This window comes from Neltuma alba, unplaced genomic scaffold, assembly GCF_004799145.2.
Source record: "Neltuma alba isolate B1F8T4 unplaced genomic scaffold, ASM479914v2 tig00004329_pilon, whole genome shotgun sequence".
Lineage (NCBI taxonomy): Eukaryota > Viridiplantae > Streptophyta > Magnoliopsida > Fabales > Fabaceae > Neltuma > Neltuma alba.
In genome coordinates, this window is record NW_021633658.1 from 1 (window position 1) to 23,190 (window position 23,190).

At 34.6% G+C, this 23,190-nt stretch overlaps 5 protein-coding genes across 8 annotated transcripts; 1 reads left to right on the forward strand and 4 right to left on the reverse strand.

The window, feature by feature from the left end:
* Nucleotides 1–485: 485 nt before the first annotated feature.
* LOC114744305 (uncharacterized) lies at nt 486–2,556 on the reverse strand. Of its 3 annotated transcripts, none has more exons than XM_028932475.1 (4): nt 2,173–2,556; nt 2,051–2,097; nt 1,862–1,964; nt 486–724 (listed from the first exon to the last, which is right to left on the reverse strand). In XM_028932475.1, exons 1-4 carry the CDS (start codon nt 2,384–2,386, stop codon nt 510–512), a joined length of 579 nt encoding a protein of 192 aa, XP_028788308.1. In that variant the 5' UTR covers nt 2,387–2,556; the 3' UTR covers nt 486–509. The 3 variants fall into 3 exon arrangements, with proteins under 3 accessions (XP_028788308.1, XP_028788310.1, XP_028788309.1); XM_028932477.1 differs by having other exon boundaries at nt 486–738; XM_028932476.1 differs by lacking the exon at nt 486–724 and having other exon boundaries at nt 1,670–1,964.
* Nucleotides 2,557–2,730: 174 nt separating this feature from the next.
* On the reverse strand, nt 2,731–6,536 carry LOC114744304 (magnesium transporter MRS2-3). The gene is made up of 6 exons (XM_028932474.1): nt 5,968–6,536; nt 4,737–4,943; nt 4,522–4,650; nt 4,214–4,374; nt 3,922–4,126; nt 2,731–3,273 (listed from the first exon to the last, which is right to left on the reverse strand). Exons 1-6 carry the CDS (start codon nt 6,391–6,393, stop codon nt 2,995–2,997), a joined length of 1,407 nt encoding a protein of 468 aa, XP_028788307.1. The 5' UTR covers nt 6,394–6,536; the 3' UTR covers nt 2,731–2,994.
* A 1,726-nt stretch (nt 6,537–8,262) lies between these two features.
* On the reverse strand, nt 8,263–12,505 carry LOC114744296 (serine carboxypeptidase-like 18). The gene is made up of 14 exons (XM_028932467.1): nt 12,307–12,505; nt 12,076–12,221; nt 10,887–10,966; nt 10,679–10,801; nt 10,425–10,527; nt 10,295–10,332; nt 10,085–10,186; nt 9,894–9,980; nt 9,597–9,758; nt 9,397–9,468; nt 9,190–9,311; nt 8,976–9,098; nt 8,780–8,834; nt 8,263–8,492 (listed from the first exon to the last, which is right to left on the reverse strand). The coding sequence occupies exons 1-14, from the start codon at nt 12,435–12,437 to the stop codon at nt 8,409–8,411; spliced, it is 1,428 nt and encodes a 475-aa protein (XP_028788300.1). The 5' UTR covers nt 12,438–12,505; the 3' UTR covers nt 8,263–8,408.
* A 1,660-nt stretch (nt 12,506–14,165) lies between these two features.
* On the reverse strand, nt 14,166–18,638 carry LOC114744298 (serine carboxypeptidase-like 15). 2 transcript variants are annotated; one of them, XM_028932469.1, is made up of 14 exons: nt 18,443–18,635; nt 17,814–17,959; nt 17,558–17,643; nt 17,324–17,446; nt 17,042–17,144; nt 16,825–16,862; nt 16,589–16,690; nt 16,405–16,491; nt 16,150–16,302; nt 15,861–15,932; nt 15,596–15,714; nt 15,056–15,169; nt 14,799–14,853; nt 14,166–14,422 (listed from the first exon to the last, which is right to left on the reverse strand). In XM_028932469.1, the coding sequence occupies exons 1-14, from the start codon at nt 18,568–18,570 to the stop codon at nt 14,339–14,341; spliced, it is 1,410 nt and encodes a 469-aa protein (XP_028788302.1). In that variant the 5' UTR covers nt 18,571–18,635; the 3' UTR covers nt 14,166–14,338. The 2 variants fall into 2 exon arrangements, with proteins under 2 accessions (XP_028788302.1, XP_028788303.1); XM_028932470.1 differs by lacking the exon at nt 17,324–17,446 and having other exon boundaries at nt 18,443–18,638.
* A 2,119-nt stretch (nt 18,639–20,757) lies between these two features.
* On the forward strand, nt 20,758–21,487 carry LOC114744302 (uncharacterized). The gene has a single exon (XM_028932472.1). The coding sequence runs from the start codon at nt 20,808–20,810 to the stop codon at nt 21,348–21,350; it is 543 nt and encodes a 180-aa protein (XP_028788305.1). The 5' UTR covers nt 20,758–20,807; the 3' UTR covers nt 21,351–21,487.
* Nucleotides 21,488–23,190: the final 1,703 nt, after the last annotated feature.

A 23,190-nucleotide genomic window follows, 5' to 3' on the forward strand; every position in this document is an offset into this window, starting at 1 on the left:
GGTTAATAAGCTTTTCCTTCAAGGCCTTGATTTCTATTCTCCATTGATTTCTTGTCTCAAAACTCACTACTACAAAAAATACATTTAACGGCGGTTAGAATAAGCTTTTTACGATGGTTTTGAGACCGACGTCTATGCCATCGACGTAAAATGTAGAGGATTTCATGACGGTTTAAGAACTGTCGTGGCATGTGACTTTTCACGGCGGTTATATAAATAACCGCAGTGAAATTTTTTTGTTTTTTTTTAAGCTACGTTTCATCCTACTGATCATGATGGAACGGAGAACAAAGCCTCAAAGGAAAGTCTCTCACTAGTTAAAAAGCATTCTGATGGAGTAAATATAGATTCTTCCCGCTGTAATAGTGTCACTTAACTTCACCTTCAGCCACCAAATCGAAGCAACTAGCATTTAATAAAGATAAAATCAAAGACTTAGATATGCTAAAAATCATATCTCTTTAAACTCAGATTAAACATCATATTTTTAACCAAAGAAAATAATCATATCAAATCACAAAAAGTATGAAATCCACAGAAAGAATGGAGGTGAAAAACTCACAAATAAGAATGAAGAGGATGCGGCGATGGCGACGACAACAGCAACAGCGACGGTGATGGAAGAACATGGCGGAAATGATAGAAGCAATGAATAAACGCCAACAAATGTAAGAGGAGGGAGAAAATCGAGTGAGGATGGTATCAGAGACTATGAGTTCTGACTCTGAAAAGTGAAAACTATCACGCAATGAATTTTAAACTTCTGAAAGACTTTTTACGGCAGTTATTTAAAAAACCGCCTTTAAAAGTTCGCCTATAATTACAGAAATGCCACCGTTTTTACAATGTTTTTCTAATAACCACCGTAAAATTAGCGTCGTAAAACTCTTTTTTGTAGTAGTGACTGACTATTAGGGTGATGAAAATTTTGTAATTTTAAACAATTTATTATTTATTATGTAATTTTACGGGGAATTATTTTTGGACACACAATAACATTTTCTTCTGGATTCATTGTTACTGGTAACCCCCACTCGCTATTATTTTCATTCTTTGCCACTGTGTTTATGTTTCTGCCTTCGTGATGATCTCACATATGCATTTTTGGCTATTTTGAAATCATCTTAAAGGTATGTGCAATTGCTCATTTGATTCTAATTTCAAATTTCATAATCTCCCGTTCTCATGATACTGTTAGCAAATTTTGCAGCAAACCATCACTCTTTTTAATTATATGCATGTTAGCGGAAATGCGACCTACAAATGGGGAAAACATGAAAACAAAATGATTTTTAAAATGAAATCAAGTGTTTTAAATAAGTACTTAGATATTTATTTTTCAACAAATTATTACAGTATATGGTATTTAATTTGTTGATCTCAAAAGAATTACATACGTGTTTAAATAACTCAAGTGTCAATAATTCCCTTATAAGAGACCCAAATGTCATTTTCCCATTGGAAACCTCTTCTCGGTCTTGACTTAGTCATTGGTTTGATTTACTTAGCGAAAAGTCTATAAAATATATCAGATTAATCTTTATAATTCTTCATTTTTTGGTTAATTTTGTCCAATTTAATTCTGCTAAGCATCAGATCAGGGCCTGTTATCAACCTTATGTCTGAAGATAAAGTAAAACAGAAAAAAAAAAAAAAAAGAAAGGCAGGATTGAAGCGACCAAAAATTTTATGGGGTTTCAGGATCGAAAGAAACAGGAAATCACAATCTACCGACCATTATAATATCTACATTACTAGATGAGTGGAATAATAATAATGTACAATTTCCAAAGTAATGGAGAAGGGGCAGAATGTAAAAGGGAGTTTTTTCATTTGTTAGATTTAAGCCAATCAAGGATACCTTTTTCTGTATCAGAAAGCTGATCTTGCTGCTTTGCCTTCAATGTTCCCTCCACAAGTTCAAAATAATCCTTGTAGTTACGCTTGTAATAACTCTCCAGCCTCTGCAATATCACACACAATTTGATCAATTCACACCACAGAAATAGCATCTCAACTATACTATTCAACAGCCAGTAAAAGAGTATACCTCTTTGTCATTTTTATCTCTGTTTTCCTCTGATTTCTTGAGGTATTCTGGAAAAAGAATTCAACAGTGAGAAAGAAAGCGGAAGAGAAACAATAGAGGGGGAGAGAGCGAGGGAGGTGTACTCTTGAGAAGGAGAGTTCTGGAGTCAGGGACTTGATCAGTGAGGGAGGCGGCCGCGAGGGAGGATAAGAGGAGGCCTCTTCTACTGGTGGTGACGGCGGAATTGGGCGGCGATTTAGGATGCTTTCTGTGAGAAACGGCCTGCAAGTTGGAAGAAGCATACTTGTTCACTGTTACTGTGAGTGCCATCAGTATGCTTTGGCCTATCGAACTCATCTCACCGCTTTGCTGCAGCCACCAGTTTTCGCTAATGGATAATGAGGATGCGGTTGCTACTGCTAAAGTGCCCACCACGCATATCCCAATGCTTTTACGTTACGTACTTCGGTCGTTCAATTCACATTCTCTTGCTTCATTTTTGGAGTTTTCACCGTAATATCCCATCGAACCTTGAAGATTTTGTTTTTTATCACATGTTGTTCAGTCATTCGATGCCATTTTATCATTAAAAATGCTTGACACATAAAACTGAAACTTCAAACCTGGCATAACATAAATTCAAGGTTTCAGTCATTCTAGGCGAACACTTCTTTTAATTGAAAGAAATCACATTATTGGTCACTTCAAAAAGCACCCACGAATATCATACTTTGTTCGGCGGAATCAAGTCACAAACACTTTATGCTGGTTTGCTTTTCGATTGAAAAAAGTGATATTACAATTTTTTTTCTTTTGAATCAAAGTCACCCTCATATCGCTTTAATCTTGTTCCGTAGAAGTAAACCTCCTAGACATTATTGATGAATCATCGTGTTGATGGCTCACTTGATATATTTTTACAAAGTATGAACATGGTATCTGAACATTGTGGCGGCCAGTGAATCTCACTCCAGAAGACGCTTGTGTCTACACCAGACAATGGCAATCACGTACAGGAATATGGTGCCCGCGGTGCTGCCACCAACGGTCCAGAGGAATTCCCGCATCCCAGCATCAAAAAGCTCAATATGAATGTTCATCCCAAAAATGCCAGCCACCACCACTGAAGCACTCACGACTAGGGTTGCCGTTGTCAGCATCACTCCCATTTGCAACAGATGGTTCTGCTTGTCATCCAGCATAATGTTGATGTAGTCCTCTGTGTCATCCACGTACTCCCTCAGCTTCAAAACAGGAGGGGGGGGGGGGAGGTTATTCCAAGTAATCCAAGCAAATATCCAAGCATTGATGGAGTACTTTAGCACCCCCAACGTGATATGAGTAAATCTAGACAAAAATAAAGTATCTAAGCGTTGGCATGGGTCTAAAAGATGCCGTGCATGTTTTAAGTGTTTAGAAGGTATCTAATCTAACGAGTGATAAATTGTTGAAAATCTTTTTTGCTCCTCAATGAACTGCAGGTATATAACAAGTGATACGAGCATCAATTCTGTGAATCCTTTTATTCAACAATATACTGTGAAGTCTTCAACTCCTTCTGCTTGGTTCCTTAGGAAGAAACTATTAAGCTCTAGAAATTCAACTAGTTCAAGCCCAGTAGTTATCACTGGCAAAGCAGCAAGTCCTCCCAATAACTTTTGACAGGAAACATTGATTATTTGTTTAAATCTCCTACATATAAATTGGCACATTCACAGGTCGTCCAAGCATCCTTCAAACATGTCATCAGCCTAATCAATCGGAAAAATTAAATGTTTCAACTTGTTTTTGCAGCAAAACTTCTTATAACCTTCAAGTGAGGCAAAAAATAGCCACATGAGGCTACAAAAAAGAACGAGTCTATCTACAAAAATTCAATAAAATTTGCAAACCGTGGATAGTTTGTTCAGTGTGCCATCAATTTGCACGAAGTATGCTTCCAAGAGCATCTCAAGCTCTTCTACATCAAGTTGCTTGGTAATAGTACTGTAGGTAGCGCTAGTACGAGTTCCATGGCTGTCCCTGCCAAGTGCATTTTGATGATCTTCATAGCGAGCAAAACCACCCCCAGTTTCCAATGATATTTCCGCAGGTATCCTAGTACCAGACAATTAAATGATTATAGATAAGACATTCAACACAGTAAGTATTCAATGTGATCAAAATGACGGTAAAATTACATGCCTGCCATCCATATCAGTTTGAAGTTCTTGATCTTCCGTGTCATCTTTATCATTCATGGATGAGGCTGAAGAATCCTCAAGCTGCTGAACTAACTTGTCTGTCAGATACATCTCAGCCATATCTTCATCATCATCTAGCAGGTGTTCTAACTCATCCCGTACCTGGAGATGAGTAGTATGCAATAACAATCAAAAGTGTGCCACACGAAAGAAAATATTCAAATCACAGATGAAGGAACGTTTGTTTAATGGGTAACATCATCAAAGATTAATTTGCAAGGAGGTAGTCAAGGTTTGAAAAATACCCACCTTTTGAACTCGACCAGTAATTGCAACCAAGCGGCTTTTAATTTGACGAACACGTTCCAAGTTGAGAGTACTAATCTTTGAAGTCAGCTTATCTAAGGCAGGATGAGCCTCTTGCTCCAATGTCTTTGCCTGCTCAAAGAGATGACAGAAAAATAAATATGTAGGAAGTGAGAAGATAAGGGAAGAAAAATAGCAAATGAGCAAAATATATGTACTTCATTTTCTAACACTCCACAAGCAGCCTCAAGGCATGCCTCCAGTGCTACAAACTCGAAGGGGAGAATCTTCATCCCATCTCTATTTTGGAATTGTTTCTCTTCTCCTTTACTTTCCCCATCCTGAATTCGAGGACTAACAGTTCTAGATTGTGGCTCTTCCAAATCATACAATTTTGTCCAGGTTGAATCATCGCCATTTCCCTCCTGTACTATTGAGAATAATGATGACAATGATAACACACAATTACCAGACAAAATAAAACAAATTGTATTAGGTAAATAAACAAGAAATAAAGCACACACAAGTCTATAGCAGACTCATCTTAACAGTGTTGGATAAAACTTGCAATGATCAAAATGGCTTTTTTTTTTTTTGGGGGGGGGGGGGGGTCCTGGGAGTCACTCTATAAAGAACTTAAGAGGTGATTTTCATATCTAATCTGATCCCTATTATATTGAACAAACCATCCCAAACTACTTGTATCAAGATATGCTAACTGATAGAGCCCTCAACTCTAATAATCTTGATATCGAACAAAAACCAGAAATAGACAACAACACGGGACTGATAATACTGTTATTGAATAATAAAGTCAGATTACAAGGGAAATAATGACTCAATCCAATCCCATCTCCCTCGTACACTCAAACTAACAAGAAACAACACAGCAACACACAGCATGAGCCACTGGACATTCGAGACAAAACTACTCTACAGAGACACTTCACTAACCAAAAGACTGAACTCCCCCTCCCCTTGGCTGGAAAGGCTTTCAAAACCCACAAAAGATGACTCTAACTTAGCTCATACCCCTAGACAGACCCTAACAGCTAACACATCACTAGGCTATCAATTGCTTTTCCTTAAAACCAGGACCCATAGGATAATCCTTTGAACTAGCAGTATCGCAACCTTTTATCCCCTTTTTATTCCATGATTTCTACTATAGGTGTTAATAAAAAAATTCAGCAACTCTATCACTGACATTGCACATGTTGATATAATCGACTCCTTGCTGCTAACGTCCATCTAGTAATGACTGCCATAATTTGTGCACTTCCATAAAGACAGAAGACAATTGGATAAACTATGAAAACGGGGGCTACATTAGATGAAATCAAGAGATCTTAGAAAATTTCACGGCAAACAGCGATTTGAGAAACATAAAATATAAAATGCAACAATCATAAGAAATTTACAATAACAAAATGAAGAAGGGTGCAAAACCTGAGCCTTAGTGGCTTGATGATGATGCAGAATTCTTCTCTGAAACTCCTCAACAAAGGGGGTGACGGATGGGTCCCTCGAATTCAACAGCAAAACTTCATGAGCAGTGATTATCGCTTTTATGTGCTCCAAATTTATGACGATCGCTCTCTCACGCCCCAGAATCGTGGAAGGATAGGACAGAAGTGGATCCAATATCCGCAGGTCTCGGGCAGGCAGGCCAGTTCGGCGCATGACGGCGTGCTTGCCGGCCTCCACCACTTGCGTCTGGCCAGTGGCGTCAATTAGAAGCCACGCTCTGACGCCGGTGCCTTTCTTCCGATGAATGACTCCAACGGAGATTCCGGCGGCGGTAGCTGAGGGTCGGGTTACATCTGGGTCCCCTTCGTTAGCAGATTTTAAAGGGTCGCGAGTATTTGCCCTCATTTGTCAGTAGCTTGTGCAGTAAACACAGGTTAGGTTTACTCAATCAGAGGGTTTTGGAAGAGATCCCAAGAAACCTATATTGCGATTGATGTCCCCAGAGCAAGCAAAGTAACTGGCGAACCCATCCCACCCTCTCCCGCCGAAAAGAGTCGTCGATCTGGGCTGCCACAGCTTGCCTTCCCGAGAATCTGTTCTATTCCTCGTGAGTATCTTCATTGATTTATTCTTTATCATGGATTTTTTTTAAAAAGAAAAATGACAACAACAAAAAACTGCAAATTAACAAGTGGTGCCTTGTATACTTCAATGACTAAAATATTTTTATTTCAAAAAATTTATTAATAAACTGTGAACTGATAACAAATATTGAATAACAAATAATAAAAAATTTACTGATAATAACAAGTTTAAAACAAAAATATTTTAACGATTTAACTATATTTATAAAATATCACAGACTACTTTCTTTTCTATGACTTTGAAGTGTTAATTTTTTTTTTGGTTTTTCAAATATGAAAAAACCAGATTAATGAGATTATTTAGGATTCAGGAAGCCTATTTGAGCATGGGGCAGGGTAGTGAAAAGATAAATAAATAAACAAAAAACAAAACAAAAAGACCTATGGGGCAGGGCTTTAAAGTTTAAACCTTAGAGTAAACGGAAGATCAGAGTTGCGTTCCAGAAGTTGAATCTACGGATTGTTTCATATCCTCAAAAAGTTTTACTGAAAAGTGCCACTCCATCTGTTCTTATCAGCAAGAAAATCTAGGGCTGTGATGGTACCAAAAAAATAAGGGGGGTTGTTTTATCCATTAAATATTAAAAAGCATTGGTTATTAAATAAGGATCTAACTAAGAAAATGAAAGTAGGTTGAAGACATTAATTAATTTTTTTCTTTGGAAGGGTAGACACTAAAATCATCAGATTACAAGGGAATCAAACTCAACTTCTTCTTCTTTTTTTCATGTTATTAGGCTACAATGTCATTAGAAATACATGAATTAATTAAGTTTAATTAGTGTTCTTCCTATTTTATATATAAGATTCAGTTTTTGGAGTGTGTATGATCGTATTTATAAAATACACTTAAAGAATATCTGTAATTTCAATTAACTTTTTTTCTTCATTTTTGTCCCTCATTAATCAATGTAATTAATAAATCGAAATCTGATTCCATGCTGGCCATGGGCTGATCATTCGACTTTGAAGCTTCAGTGGAGAAAGTTTAGACTCCTTGAAGCCAAGTTTTGTTAATCCATCCTTGTTCAACAATAATCTGAAACTCATCTTCTGCAAGCCAAGCAGTATTGGAACCAACGTGTTTGAATTTAGAGTGAGTGGCATTAAGAATTGAATCAAAGATCAAGATCACTTTATGATCAGACTTGAACCTTAGAAGGTGAAAAAGTTTCAGCCGAAGCATTCTTACAAAAAGACCGATCAGAATCATTTATGCTGTCACTGAAATCTTGGACGGAGGCCCAATTGAAGATGTTCAACACCACTTTTTCGATCAGAAGTAAGAGAGGCAATTGAAGAAATGGAATTCCATAGATGAAAGTGACAAAAGAAAGTCTCTGAGAAGTTACCCATATATGCCCCATAATAACATAATCTAACTCTGCATTCATTCGTTCTTTCTTTCTTCTTCAGCTAAATTTATACTGTCAGTTTCAGAAGCTAGGTATACTTCGTTTTTCTTTCTTTCTTTCTGTCTTCTTCAGCTAAATGGAAGATGATAATGTGCCAAAAAGTCAAAGCCTTTTAACTCCAAATTATTACTTACAACTATATATATGAGGCACAAAAAGGAAGGCAAGAAATACAACTGATAGATCTATTCTGCAAAGATTAATTCAGGGCTAATTGCTAAGGAAATGTTCACGGATCTACTTGAGCCTTATATGGTCGTCAAATTATTACTTACAAATTGGAAACTCCAAAAATGTTCCATTTACTGTGGTGGCACTAGGAAGAGGCTGCTTGGTGGAATGAGCACACAAGGGTTGTCCGTTAAAGGAAGAAATGAGCAAGATATCTCTCAATCATGTTATAGCACTGCTTTGGCTTGTACTCTGGAGCTGTATGACCTGCTCCCTGCACAATTCCATTCATACCATATTTCAATTTTATCATTTCACTTAATGAGAAACAAAACTTTTTTTCTTCTTTTTGCTAACGAAAGCTAATCCAATTGCTAGAAACATGGCTTATATCCCATAAGAGTGTGAATTTAAAGTCCGATACTGATGTGAGAATTTTGGTTATGGATAAATATTTAAACATTGAGGCCTTCCTTAACCTTGTTGGTCTTCAGGACCCAATTTCATTACACTCACTTATTCGTAAACAAAACTTCTTCAAAATGGTTATAATTCTCTTACCTTAACTGTTGCATATGTTATACGGAACTCCTTTTTGGTGTATATCTCTGTATATCTGCAGAAGAAAAAAGAAAAAAAAGTCTAATCTTAACCTTGACCTTTAGGGAACTATTGAAACAACTCGTATGAGTTAGACTAGTCCGTTTTGACAGCTCTAATAATAATAATAGTGTCATTGAAAACAAATGTTACTTACCCTGCAACCTGTCCATCAACATACCAAGGCCTCCACTCATGATTACCAGCAGATATAGTCATGTTCAAACTTGCAATCCATTCCTCTGTGCCCACATATGGGATGATCAGATCATGATCTCCACTGTGCCACAACCAAGCCAAAATCCCTCTGTTAATTCAGAAGCAAACAAACAGCAAAAACCATACAACACGGACTTGTGTTGTAGATTTACCTGTAAACCAGAACTCGGAGAGGCTTTGCACTTAAAAAGTTCTTGTAATAATGGAGGCTACTTTTTATGTCACGAGTGTAAGCTATGCTCTTATTGCATCTCTCCCAATGTTCTATAGTTCCCTGTGGATTGCCTCATCCCAGAACTACTGATCAGTCAAAAATACTCTTAAATTAACTTCAGATCCTGACACATACACAGACTTACATTTCTAACGTTCAGAGCTTCTTGTACAGCTAAATCATTTGCCCACAGCGAGGCAAACAGATAGTTATATTTCTGCAGGTGGGTCAAAGAAATGAGGCATGAATCATATAATGAAAATGGTGAAAGAAAGAAAGGAAGGAAGGAAGAAAGAGAAGAGAAAAGAGAAAGGAAGAGGATGTGTGTGTGTGTGTGTGTATTACTCTGCAATATCCGGTGTAAGTAATGGGATTGGCCTCTGAGAAGAGTGAATCAGTGAGATTAAGACCAAGAGAACCTAAATCCCACTGGATGTTCTTTGGTCTTGGAGAGAAAGCTGGACACTTGTTTTCCAGTATCATCGCAGCATTCAAGTCTTCCAAACACTGCATTAATTTGTTATCAAATGTTTCAGAATTTTATTCTCAAAAAAAGTATTAAAAAAATCAGTAATATCAGTAAACGATTAGTATTAAAAATATATATACAAGAAACTTTCAAGTTGTAATTATTATACTTACCCGATGGATCATTTCAAGAACCGCAGCACAGGCAGTATTACTTCTGTTTGGGTGAACATATTCTCCATGACAGTGAAATTTAGCTTGCTTTAAATAACAAGGCAAGTGAATTAAACCATATATTAGAGAATATCATTAACAAAATTAATGAACTCTTATTAAATATATGAATTTTATTTATAGAAAATTACCTCATAGAGATCATCAGATATAAGTGCAACTCTGTCAGCAAACTTAACTCTTGAATTTATATCGTAATATACATCAGTGAATGGGTTTCCCACAACCAAAGTCTGTGTGCACATTTATAAGTCAAACCCCTTTAGCATACACACACACATATATATATTTTTATATTTTTAATTGGAAAAAATAAAGAAATTAAAATAAATAGTATTTACTTGGATATTCAACCAGGGATGCTCTTTGGCTGCATTGCCTGCAGTGACAGCAAGAAGAGGACTAAGCAAAACAAATTCAAATAACAAGCTTCATAATTTTTCTTAATTTATTTTATTAGAGATAATTTACCTTCTAAAATTTTCTGGACAACAGCTGGAGCAATGATGCCAGAATAAGATTCTCCACCAATTACAAGTTGATTTTCCATGTGCTCAGGATGCATTAAGAGCCACTGCATGTTATTTTTAAACACCATATATAATCAAAATTAGCAGAATCATTTTATGATTAAATTAAGAAATAAATTTATCAAATTAGCAGAATCATTTTATGATTAAATTAAAAAATAAATTTAAGAAAATTCATTTATAAATTTAGTTTACCTTTCTGATAAACTCGTAAATGTTTGAGACAGTTTTTATGTCACTGGTGTTGTATCCTGAGGAAGCTGTTGAGTAAGAAAACCCAGAGCCAACGGGTGCATCCAGGAAAATTACATTGGCCACCTATAGAACATCAAATTTTTAATATAAAATTGTTCTTATTATCATTATAAAAATTATAACTAAGCAATAAATCAATATGAGGCACCTTAGTCCAAGAGTAAATATTCAACTCTAAAACCGGTTTGTCTTGGATGCTTGAATTCTTGTAATTGAAACGAATTGGACCTATAAAAACAGAGGGGGACATAAAAATGGACATTCTGAAAATATTATTTCTTTTAAAGTGCTATGTGAGGTCATATAGTTTAATATGAGGTGATATATATTAAAAAAATATATGTAAAACCTATGAAATTAATTACCATCAAAGTCAAAGTAGATTGAAAAAAAGGAAAGTATTTATGCTGTCTGAAATTATTATATTTGTTCGCATGTTAATTGCGTAGAAAAGAGACAAATAATGAAAACGTTAAATAAACATTGTAAAGATATATCTAGCATATTGATTTTATTTTTTAATTACATCCAGTACTTTTTTTTTTTATGCATCTAGCACTTCATCTTATTTTTAGTGTGTCCAATATCTTAATTTTTAAGGTGCTAGATGTAACTGAAAAATAACATTATACCAAGAAAATAAGATCATGCTACTAGATACTACCTCCGATCCTTAATATAAGACATTGTTTGACTTTTATTTTAATCCTAAATATAAGATCCCAATCCACTTTGTTTCTCATATTTATGTATTTTTTTTCCAAAATAATTATTTTAACAATAGTAGTTACAACCAATACACTTAATTAACAAGGATATTTTAAGAAAGACAACACATATTTATTATAAATAACTAACTTAACTTCTTTTTTTGATCTCTTTAAATTAGTCAATTAGCTCTTATAATTATAATTAAGACCGGAGGTAGTACATTCTAATAAAAATCAGGGTGTTACATCAGCTTTACCCAAATAACGCCCAATAAACATTAGTGAAAAGAATTGACCCTTTGTTTGGTAACATCCTACTCCTACGATAGAAAAGAAGCCAAAATCATTTTCTCTGTTTCGTTTCATCAACAAATAATAAGAAAGAGAACAATGCGTCCTTTCCCTCCCACTCTACACATTGATGAATTAATTGGAGACACTAGTGAATAATTTTGTAGTATGCACCGGAACATTTGCTATGAAAATACTAAAGTCATTAGATTTAGCAGGAAAAACCAAGTTTTTTTTGTTGAATAATGATGACTGAGAGTCAAAAGTCCATATCAATGATTCGCATATGGAAAACATCGAACTTGCAGTGTTAGGTGAGAGAGAAGAAGAACTCACCATTCTCGTACAAGATGGAAGAGAGAGCAGAGCAGCCGGGGCCAGTGGGAAGCCAGAGCACAAGAGGGTCCTCATTTGGCTTCCTCTCTGATTTAAAGAAGTAATAAAACAGCTGAATCTCATCCATTTCTCCTACCCCAATGTACCTGAAACACACAAATTAAAAACCTCAAAACCAATGCAAGTCTTGTTAAATCTCTCAGCAGAATCAAACAAACACTATAGACTAACCCAGTTTCAAGAAAGAAAGGAAGGTTCCCTTCAAAACCAGGCAAGGTCTTGACGACGGTTTGAGAAGAAACAGAGTTTGAGAGAACCAAAAGAATGAGAAAACACCACAACAATCTGCATTGAGTAGCCATATCTATGTGGTGTGGTTCAACCAGAAAATGTAGTCTCTCTCAGCACTGGCGAGCTGCTTCTGATATATATTATTATTATATATGCATAATTAAGCAGAATGATGCTGAACTAAATTGAAGCAGCTTGATGGTTTGTGAAATAACAAGCGACGTTGTGCTCTGAATCGTGCATTAATTGGGCAGGGCGTTGGGCTGAGATATGTCTCATCAGAGTGGTAGAGGCATCCACCATTCATGAGAGAACTGAAAGTCAAACGAATTGAAAATGGATATGAACATCAGAAGAAGTAGGAGGAGAAGGAAGAACCTAATATTCCAACCCCATTTTAAATTTTGGCAAGATTTTACTTTATTCTTCACTGAGACACACTTCTTTAATTTCCTCCTTTTACAACTATTATGGGTCTGCTCAATTTCAGATGTTGACATGTCTGGAGGAAATAGGCATCTAATAAGTTAGAGCCAGACAAGCAGGTTTGATTTCAATTTGGAAAAAAAAAACTAGGCTTTTTAGAGTATACTTTTCAGCTCTCACTCTTTCAAGAAACTAGAGTAGTGTAGTTATAAATGTTTATATATATAAATAGATGATGACTTGTGTTAGTATAAGAAAACAAATTGTTTAAAAAATGTTTACTATTTAAGTGGATAATTATTTCTGTCAAGACAGTAATTACTTTTCAAAATGTTACTAAAAATTGATAAACTAAATGTTCAGAATGTGTTATATCTTTTTGCAACACGTGATGGATGAAAATGAAAGAAAGGGAGAAGAAGAGAGAATGCTTGGCAGCTAACCGGTTCGCCCCACGAGGTTGGAAAATGAGTTTGCACAGTGTTCCGCCTCTCCAGTCAAAGGCCGAACGTGTAGGTTGGAATTTTTTTTTTCTTTGGAAAAAAAAAATAGATAATCCTCTTTTCGTATCTGAAATTTAAGAAAAGACCAGAAGAGCTGATTGGGGGTTGGGGGGAGGGGAGAAAGAGACGAGGAAAAGAAATGAGAAATGAAATTGAAAAAGAAATAAAAGTGAGTTTTAAAATTACGTTTAATATGTTTATGAAATTTTTTTAAATGTTCAACTGCAGTATTTGTATGACATGAAAATATTTAAATACTCTTTGCAGCACTTGGGGAAAAAAATATGCTGGAGCAACCCAACCTTTCTTGATATTTTTAAGAAAATAAGTATAAAATAAGTGCATTATACTTTTAATTGATAATTCAAATTAATTTTTAATCATTGAGTAACATCTGATCATTTTACTGATAATTTCTTAGCCTTGTTACTGATGAGATTTTACGATTAGTGGATGGTAGAAGATCAATTATTGGTCAATGAGCTTATAATAATTTAGTAACAAACTAATTAAAACGGTCAAACCTCCATCAATAAATTAATTAATTAAAATTAATGATAGCCTTCTTTTCCATCTCTACAGCATACTCCTTTGGTCCTATTTATAAACTAGAAAGAGAAGTTTTTTTTTAATCTTATTTATAAGTTACTTCATTAAATTTTCAGTATGAATGTACTATTTTATTTTTCATTTATTTAGTATAGTGTAAGTAATTATATCTTTTGAAAAGTATATATATTAAATATGGAGAAAGTTGAAAATTACTATTATATTTTAATAGAAAGTTAATGCATTTTAAGATTTTTCTTAGTCTATACAAAATATGTTAGAAGTGCTTTATAAATAGGACAAGAAGACTAAGTCATATTCAAACAGATTTCTCTTTATTACATTCCTCGATCACTAGGAAACGTGATTGTTTGCTGCAAATTTACATTGGAGGGTGAAAAAACAAACACAAAGTCGTACCTCCTAAATTTACTCAACAGATTAATGTGGCAATCGATGGAATAATTACATTTTAGTATTGATGATGATGATGATTATAGAGGGTAACGAGCAAGCCACCTAGAAAACATAGCCAAGCATTGTGGAGGATTGTACTCTGGCGCTGTGTGTCCTGCTCCCTGCATAATTCCCGCACATACTCTCGTTATTGTTACTATCGTATCATACTCTTTTAATTCTAAATATAAGAGTTTAATCACTAATTCACAAATATTAAAAAAATTAATTAACTATTTGTGAACATAATGTGAGTTTTATCAAGGCATTGATTTTTAGTCAGTAATTTTCATGGGAAAAGATTTGTTGGATGGAAAAATCCTTAATATGTATGATCGATATGGAAAATTATAAATTTTAAAAATAAAATGAACTGAAACCTTATATTTTAAAAGTAAATTAAACACATCTTTTAGTTCCTTTATTCAGGATTGAAGAGAGTATTAATTATATTTCCGAACAAATAAAGTTGAGAGTGTTTCTCAATAGCAGTATTACCTTCACTGTGGCATATGTTAAGCTGTAGTTGCTGCGTTTATACTCGATTGTATATCTGCAGAACAAAACTCATGCGTCAGACTCGTTTTTTCTCCTCTTTTGAGGCTTAATTATGTCTCAAGAATTTATATGTTCATGCATAATTAATAATATTATTTGCTCAATAATTTGCTCATAACAATTAGAATTTAATAATTAATTAGTTGAAGTGTTTGGGGCGGGGGGGGGGGGGAAGAAATCAGTTGCAGTAAACATACCCTCCAACTTGCCCCTGGACAAACCATGGTCTCCACTTGCTACTTTCTCTCAAGTTCAGAGACTTTACCCATGCCATGGTACCCACGTATGGAACAACCATGTCATGGTCTCCACTGCAACCACACCACAAAAAAAAAAAAAACATAAGATAAAACATTTCGGGATGTTTATTAGCACCAAATTAAATTTCAGGGGGTGTTTGGCATTGTCAAAACCGAGGTTTCAGAAGCACTTTTTTGCAAAACGAAATAATCTCCTCCACATATTTACTTCGTAATCCGTAAAAGCATTTCTGAAACCATGATTTAGTTTCTATCCAAACACCCCCTAAGTCTGATGAGTTTTATAAAACTCAATGCTCAAGATCTGAATTTTGCTATTCATGACTTGTACGCAATTCAATTTGTTATAATTTTTATAATCACATGTTGGGATATCATAAAAAGAATATTTAAATATCCTATGTTTATAAACAACTTAAATTTGATAATATAACATTTAAACATCACAAAAACCTTATATGCAGTAGTAATTATTACCTGTAAATCAGAACTTCGTAGGGTTTGTTTGTGAGGTTTTTGTGGAATGGGAAACTACTTGTGACATCCTCTGTGTAAGCCAAACTCGTATTGCATCTCTGCCAGTCCTTCTTCGTCCCCTGATTTGCAGTGAATTATTTTGACCACGTTGTGATAGGCTATATTTTGTATAAAAGTTAAGATAGATCGTATTATCTATAATCTATAAATAATATAATATTTTATAAGGTAAATATTATATATTAATTGATTTAATTCACCGTACCTTCCGAATGTGGAGGGCAGCCTGAACTTCTTCGTCATTAGCCCAGATGTAAGAGAAGACATAGTTGTAATTCTGCAAACAAAATGATGAGCATATTGGTTATATGTTTCTGAAAATTCTAACAATCCCTCCATTAATAAGATCTGGTGTTGGCTTTACCAGATTTAACGGATTCCAAGATATAATGGACAACGTTTGACTCAATTTTGGATGGAAAGATCAGTATTAGTCATTTCAATATGCTTCTCGTTAGAGAGCATATTACTGGGTTATAGATTCATGAATTTACCCGACACCAAGGTTCAGAATGCTCCCCGGTTGAAAGAAGATCCAAGGAATCTTCTTTGACAATATTAGGATCCCATTTGAGTGATTCTGGTTTTGGCGTGTCTGTAACGCAATCAGGCTCTAGTATGTTTCCGATCATTAGCATCTTGGTGCACTACAAAATGGGATAAAGGTCATCACTCATCAAAAGGACCAAAATCGATGACATCCATAAAACATGAAAGAACAATATAATAGACATGCACGCACAAATTACCTCTGTAAAAACTTGAAGATCCCCTGAGCATGCAGCGTTGTTTGGATCTACATCCATATATTGACCATGGCAATTCCTTTTGGTTGACTTGAACAACATGGGAAAGAGTGAAATATATCATCAGGAAAGGGAAAATATCGTGAGATTTGCAGGTCTGAGAAGCGACTGATGAGTTGCAACCAACCTCATAAAGCTTATCTGGTATGAGTGCCATTCTGTGTGCAAAGGGAACTCTCCAGTTCTCATCAATAGTTACATCTGTAACTGGATTTCCAATGGAATAACCCTGGAAACATCGATCAAAATTGAATTTACCTTATATTCGAAGAACATGATTACAAACTTCATGACCCGGTAAGAGTGATGATGAAAAAAGGGTTCAAGTATATGTATTTCAAATTGAATCTATGAATGGAGCACCTTTAGATTCAGTTGTGGCTTAATACCTGCGTCATTATCTGCAAAAAATGAAGGGGAAAAGAAAAGAATTAAGATCAAAGAAAACCGAATAGAGAACAAGAAAACTTTGTTATTTATTCTGAAATCTGGATTATAGTCCTCTAAATATTCAAGACTATGGTGCTCTGCTTTTGAAGCTTGACCATTGTATGAAGAGCGCATTCATGTCAAGCATTACCGTCAGAGATCTTGCTGACAAGGATAGGGATAATGATGCCTGAATACGAATCACCAGAAATGTACAGCGGATGTTTTAGGAACCGGGGATGAGACAACAGCCACTGTAAATGCATATCCAAAACATCATATTCAGAGTTAAATACAACATTCAATTGCATATTAGACTGCTAATCACATTTTGGGCAGAACCGTGTCAATATTACGATCACATCAACAATTTATCAAATACATTGTGTGCAAATATAGAGATCAGGCCTGTGGGCGAACATATTTTCCTTACCTTCCTGAGAAACTCATGGGTTTGTGTAACGGATAACCAATCATCGACCAGATATGCCTCTGGGTTTGTTGCATACGAGAACCCAGTGCCCACGGGGGCGTCAATAAAAATCATGTTAGATACCTGAAAATTTTAGATACAAGAGTGAGATCACGGGAAATTGTGCAGAATTGATCATTAACACAACACTTAAACTATTGAGGCAATTGTGACAAAAGTGTCTCTCACACATACCGTAGTCCACGAGTATGGATTCAACTTCAGTACTGGAACTTTCACTTCCCCGCTACTAGACTTGGCATAATCAAATGACAGGGGACCTGTGACAGAATCAGAGCACAAATGCGCAGTGATTTTCATATGCTGACGGGAAACATGATCACACAATTATGAGATCAACCGAGAAAGGGGCCAAAATTAGTGCGATGTTTGCAACTAATGCGTGAAGATGGAAACTAAAGCTGCGAATGAAAGAAGAAGGGAATAGTACCAACTTCATAGACGAGGCCAGAGAAACCAGAACAACCAGGACCACCCGTGAGCCAGAGCACGAGAGGATCTTCATCAGGATCGCTCTCAGATTCAATGAAGTAGTAAAAGAGCTGAACGCTTTCCGAGTCGCCAACTCCCACATACCTTGCCAACGTAATTTCAACAGATTGGCAACAAGACAACAATAACAGGAATTCAATTAAAAGAGACATTATATGTTAAGGATTTTCAAATATGTTAAAAACTAGATTGATGTTGATTCCTCATGAGTTTTATAAAATTTATAACCAAGAATGCATATGAACAAAGAACAAAATGGAAAAAGAAGAATGTACTTAAATATAATACTGATTTGCCAAAACATATCTCCAATCCACAATAACATGACACAATAAATCATCAAAAAAAAAAAGGCATTGTATTCGCTAGGCACAAAAAAACAAATTTATGCATATCTAGAGTGTACACGGAACCATGTTGGGAAATGGTTTCAAAACCATGCTTTATAAAAGCAAAATGATCGTTGCTTCTGCTGCAAAACCACGTTTTGGCACCTCCAAAAATGTGTGGTTCTATATAGTAATGTAGATAGAAATGGAAGAGAAACGGTTTGAATATAATACGAACCCAGTTTCAAGAGTGAAAGGAAGTTTTCCAGGAAAGCCAGGAAGGGTCTCAACCAGTTGAGAAGAAGATGTTGCAGCGTTGGAAGGGACGGCCAGAAGGAGAGCGGTGATGAAGATGAAGAACCTCATTTTTGTTAGTGTCCAAACATGACATTGAGCATTCTAGGCTATTGCATTTATCATATCTCGGCGCCACAAATAAATTTTTTCTTTGTGTAACTAACTTTCCTAATTCCCACCAGCCTTTCGACCGACGAGGAAATACATTGCTCTCCATATTTGTGTCTTCTATGAAAAACGATTCTTTTCTCTGTAGCATTTAAAAATAGAGATATTCAATGATTCTTTTTTTTTCCTCTTAAAATTATGGTGCAAGTTTATTATACAAGTTTATTGAGTAAAAATTTTTTAGACAAATTTGTATATTAGCATTTTGCTTTATTATTTGACAATAGCTAGATTTTTAATTATCTTTGATTTGTTGTTATATTTTTTCATTCAAATTTATTTTCATTTTATTTGATTATATATCTATCAAATAAATTTTTATTTAGTTATAAGGAGAAAAAAATCAAAACAATTCTCTTGGGTATAGATGCATTAAATAATAAAGTCATTGCCTCCTATCTCTATACAAGCGAGAAATAGTGAGATATTATTTTATTTTATTTCTCATATTCATTAATTTATCAAATTTATAAGTCAATATATAATATGATATTAAACAAAAATACTTTAAGAAGACTATATTGAATATCTATTTAATTATGTTAATGTATCAAAAATTAGTTGCAGTGACTAGTGAGTGAGTGCTACCAGGAAAACATGGTACATGGGGACAGATAAAAATCCGAGCAGAAGAGCAAGGTGGGCAGGTCGTGACCATTTAATCATTATTGAATGGTAGATATGTTCATTTTTCAAGGGCCAACGCTCACCTCCTATTATCACCTTAAATTTCTTGTCAACTTGATGTAATCATTATTCAATAATCCATATAAATTGAAACTAACTCATCTAAATTTTATTGCATAAAAAAATGAAAAATCAGATTTTTTTTTATTTTAAAATTTCTTTTAGACCATTTTTTTGGATGTATTTTTAATAAGTTTGTCCCCAGATGACATGGCTTTGGAATGTACAATCGCGTGAGATTAATTGGCCGTCGAATTAATTAATGGGAAAACAATATAAATCATCGAGATAATATTGAGATAACTTTATACATAATATCAATTTAGTCTCTTAACTTTAAAAAGTATAATTTTAGTTATTTAACCTTAAAATTGTTAACAAAAAAAAATGTAACATTGAGATTGAGATCTTGAATATTAATAAAATATTTTTAAATGCTAACATATTAAATTTAATTTTTAAAATAGTCATGATTATTACAAAAATAATTATTTAAGCCTAACAATTTTTGGGTTAAGGAACCAAAAAATATACTTTTTAGGTTTTTAAAGTTAAGATATTAAATTGAAACTTAATAAAAAGTTAAATGACTGAATATATACTTAAGTTTAATTTATAAATATATTATCTTGATTTACTTTATTTCTCATATTTTTTATTTTTTATTATTAATTGACCTAATTTATAAATTGATATATGATATAATATTACATAAAAGTATTTTTTAAAAAATCCGGACACATTTATTACAATTTATTTATTTATTTTTAATATATTTAAATTAATTAATTAAGTAGCTTGTATATTATGAAGGAGAGAGAAAGTACATCTTTTGCGCATAGAGTTGAGATTGATGGAAGAATACTTTGAGATAAATTTTACCAGAAAAAACACACAATGTATACCTTCGTCCTTCAAATCACTGAATCGCAGTCTCATATCGAACTCGATCATTTCTCCAAGAAGGTCGGAATTAATTCACGAATCCTCAAGGCAAATTAAACTTAAAAGAAAAACAGTCCTAATCCCAGATGTGATGCAAATTAAACACACTAATTCCCTCAATCTTTCTCCACATTAATTACCGGACAAATCAAACCATTTCTTCAATTAGTCGATATAAACAATAGTTTCGTGTATATATATATTCATGTCACACTCATTCGTGATGAACAGTTGGTTTCGGATATTTATTAATCTTTCGTGCATCAACTTAATTTTCACGCACCTACGTCCTGCCTGTTTACCGTTTGAAGAGGTCCAAACTAGACGTCCCTTGATTCCCTCCGGCCTCAAATTGCCGTCCAGGCTTAAGTGCAAAGCTTATATATATAGCTCCAATGCACTCCAATCCAAATCAAACATTAATTAATTATATATCCTCTGTGTGTAATATAAATCCATCTCTAGTTTATAACTTGGCGACCTCAACCTAGCTTCTGTTTTGTTTTATGATAGCCGTACGTACTGGAGCTTCTGCAAATTTTGCTTGCGTTGGAGAATTAATGATCATGATGATGCGAAGAACAGGAAAGAAGAAGCAAAGTTTGTTAGTGAAGTTGATGTTAAGTCCCATTAGGGTTTTGAAGAGGGCAAGGCAGCTTTACATGAAGGGGGTTCAAGACTGTGCCGGCGAGCTTGCTCATGGCGGCGGTGGGGCGTGCTATTCAACTTTTCCGATCTCGCATTCGTATCATCCTCACCGGACCTTCCTCGACGTGAAGCCATTAAGGGCTCGTTTTGGTGGTGATGATGCTGATACTGTTGATGAACAGCGAGTTCTCAGAGGAGTTCATCACGTCACAAATATGAAAAATAACGCTGCAGAGAGCCAAACAAGGCTGCCTGTTCTTCGTAAGCGTAATGGGACAATGATTAGAAACATGGGACGAATTGACGAGGATAAACCTTGTAATTTTGAGGAAGATCAGATCGATATGAAGACAACTACTGCACGTTTGGTGTTGCGTCCACGAAGATCCTACTTTTATTAAAACATGATTGCAACACATATACCTTCTACGTTGTTTTCCTCTTTATTTGACAGTTGAGATATGGAAGTTAGAAATATGCTAGCCCCTACTTATGTTCCAAGAGCACCGAGTTTGTCTTGGAGCACTTCTCTAGAATATTAACAACATTAACTAATTTGTGATATCCCTTTTCCATGACTTTGTTGCATTTTGCTAATGCCATGTGTTTGTTTTCTTCTTATACATACACAAATAGATAGATAGATAGATAGATAGATAGATAATCTAGTTTTTTATCCTATTTATAAGTCATTTATGATATGTTTCACACAGATTAAGAAAAATCTTAAGTTTTATTAGCTCTCTTTCAAAATTTAATAATTTTCTAAGTTTATTTTTATTTAATATATACTCCCTCCGGTCCTAAATAACACCTATTTTATAGTGTAATTTACATTACAAAATAGGTATTATATTTAGGGCTGGCGGAGTACATTATATCTCTTAAGAATAAAGCTAACACAATAATAAATGAAAGATAAAATTATATATTCATATAAATAACTTCTCTCTTTATCCTATAAATAAGATTAAAAAATTTATTCTCCCTCTGTCCTTAGAGCTCGTTCATTTCTCACAAAATACAACATCATTCATGTCCAATCTAAATAGCACTTGCTAGCAAATGACTTCGTGTTTTCCTAGAAATCACCCATAAGGCCTTTTAATCAAAATGTCCAGGAAAATACCTAATTGATATCCGAATCATTTATGACGACAGTAATTGACTCAATAAGATATGTTGAGAAACCAGTGCGTGAAGACACCAAAGTTTTCCTATGTCTCTGTGCGAGTGCTATTTTCAAATCATCCATCATGGCGGGGATGGAACGATGAGATAAGGTGTACAATAGTGGGGAAGGAGAGAGAAAGCATGGAGGTTATGGAGGGGGGGAGGTCGAAGAAGATGATGATTCAGATTAACGGAATATTCAACTGTGTAAATAATGGGCCAAGAATGGGCCAAGCTATTAGCCAACAAGCCCATCACCTCGAAAGAAGCCCAAACCCACCGCCAAGTTGGGGAACAAAATTATCTTATCTTTCTTTGGTACAAAACAAAAGAGATCCAGTCTTGATAGTCGAAAAATTTAACAAACTCATTTGTTTATTGTCGGCCAGCAGCCGCAATCTGCAACGGTAGTTGTTGGATTGCAAGGTTTTATATATATGTAACGTCTCTTGTTAACCACAATATGCCAACATCAACCACCACATGCCTCTCTCTATCCCCTGTTTGGTTATTTCTGAGATGAACCCCCTCGTGATATATTTTCTTCGGTCCTCAATATAAAACCCATTTTATAGTATAATTTATATTATAAAATGAGTCTTTTATTTAAGATTGAAGGAGTATAATTGAATAATTTCTTGGTATCAAATCTATGTGGTTTTCAATTTTGCCCAACCCGGACGTATATTCATCTAGGTTCATCAATAAATCAGGTCAAGAATCTTGTGTGCTTAGAATAATATAATAATTAAAACAAACTAGCGATCGACACTACTATATCCATTCAAATTTGATAAGTGAACATCTTGACAAAATACTCATTCAGTTTTAAATATAAAATCTATTTTATAGTGTAATTTATACTGTAAAACAGGTTTTGTATTTAAAATTAGAGAAGTATTATTTTATTCTGATCACCTGTTTACATACCAAAATGAAGACAAGAATATGGAAAGAAAGAAGGGGCAAAAGAAACGTACATTGCACTTATGTATATAGGCGGATTGCCAGAAGAGTGTTCCATAAAACACAGAGAAAGAGACAACTCACGGACAAATTCCACGTGCT

Coding starts and splice junctions, on each gene's coding strand:
- LOC114744296 (XM_028932467.1), bottom strand. CDS start 12,437: ATGGCTACTCAATGCAGATTGTTGTGGTGTTTTCTCATTCTTTTGGTT. Junction 10,528..10,678: donor TTTACGAGTTTATCAGAAAG/GTAAACTAAATT, acceptor AATAACATGCAG/TGGCTCTTAATGCATCCTGA. Junction 9,099..9,189: donor CTCCGAGTTCTGGTTTACAG/GTAAATCTACAA, acceptor GTTGTGGCACAG/TGGAGATCATGATCTGATCA.
- LOC114744302 (XM_028932472.1), top strand. CDS start 20,808: ATGATAGCCGTACGTACTGGAGCTTCTGCAAATTTTGCTTGCGTTGGA.
- LOC114744305 (XM_028932475.1), bottom strand. CDS start 2,386: ATGAGTTCGATAGGCCAAAGCATACTGATGGCACTCACAGTAACAGTG. Junction 2,098..2,172: donor CAGAACTCTCCTTCTCAAGA/GTACACCTCCCT, acceptor TTCTTTTTCCAG/AATACCTCAAGAAATCAGAG. Junction 725..1,861: donor GCTTTCTGATACAGAAAAAG/GTATCCTTGATT, acceptor TTCACTTTTCAG/AGTCAGAACTCATAGTCTCT.
- LOC114744298 (XM_028932469.1), bottom strand. CDS start 18,570: ATGAGGTTCTTCATCTTCATCACCGCTCTCCTTCTGGCCGTCCCTTCC. Junction 16,303..16,404: donor ATCTTCAAGTTTTTACAGAG/GTAATTTGTGCG, acceptor CCCATTTTGTAG/TGCACCAAGATGCTAATGAT. Junction 15,715..15,860: donor CTGCCCTCCACATTCGGAAG/GTACGGTGAATT, acceptor ACTGCAAATCAG/GGGACGAAGAAGGACTGGCA.
- LOC114744304 (XM_028932474.1), bottom strand. CDS start 6,393: ATGAGGGCAAATACTCGCGACCCTTTAAAATCTGCTAACGAAGGGGAC. Junction 4,127..4,213: donor CAAACTGATATGGATGGCAG/GCATGTAATTTT, acceptor GTCTGGTACTAG/GATACCTGCGGAAATATCAT. Junction 3,274..3,921: donor CACTGAACAAACTATCCACG/GTTTGCAAATTT, acceptor CCTGTTTTGAAG/CTGAGGGAGTACGTGGATGA.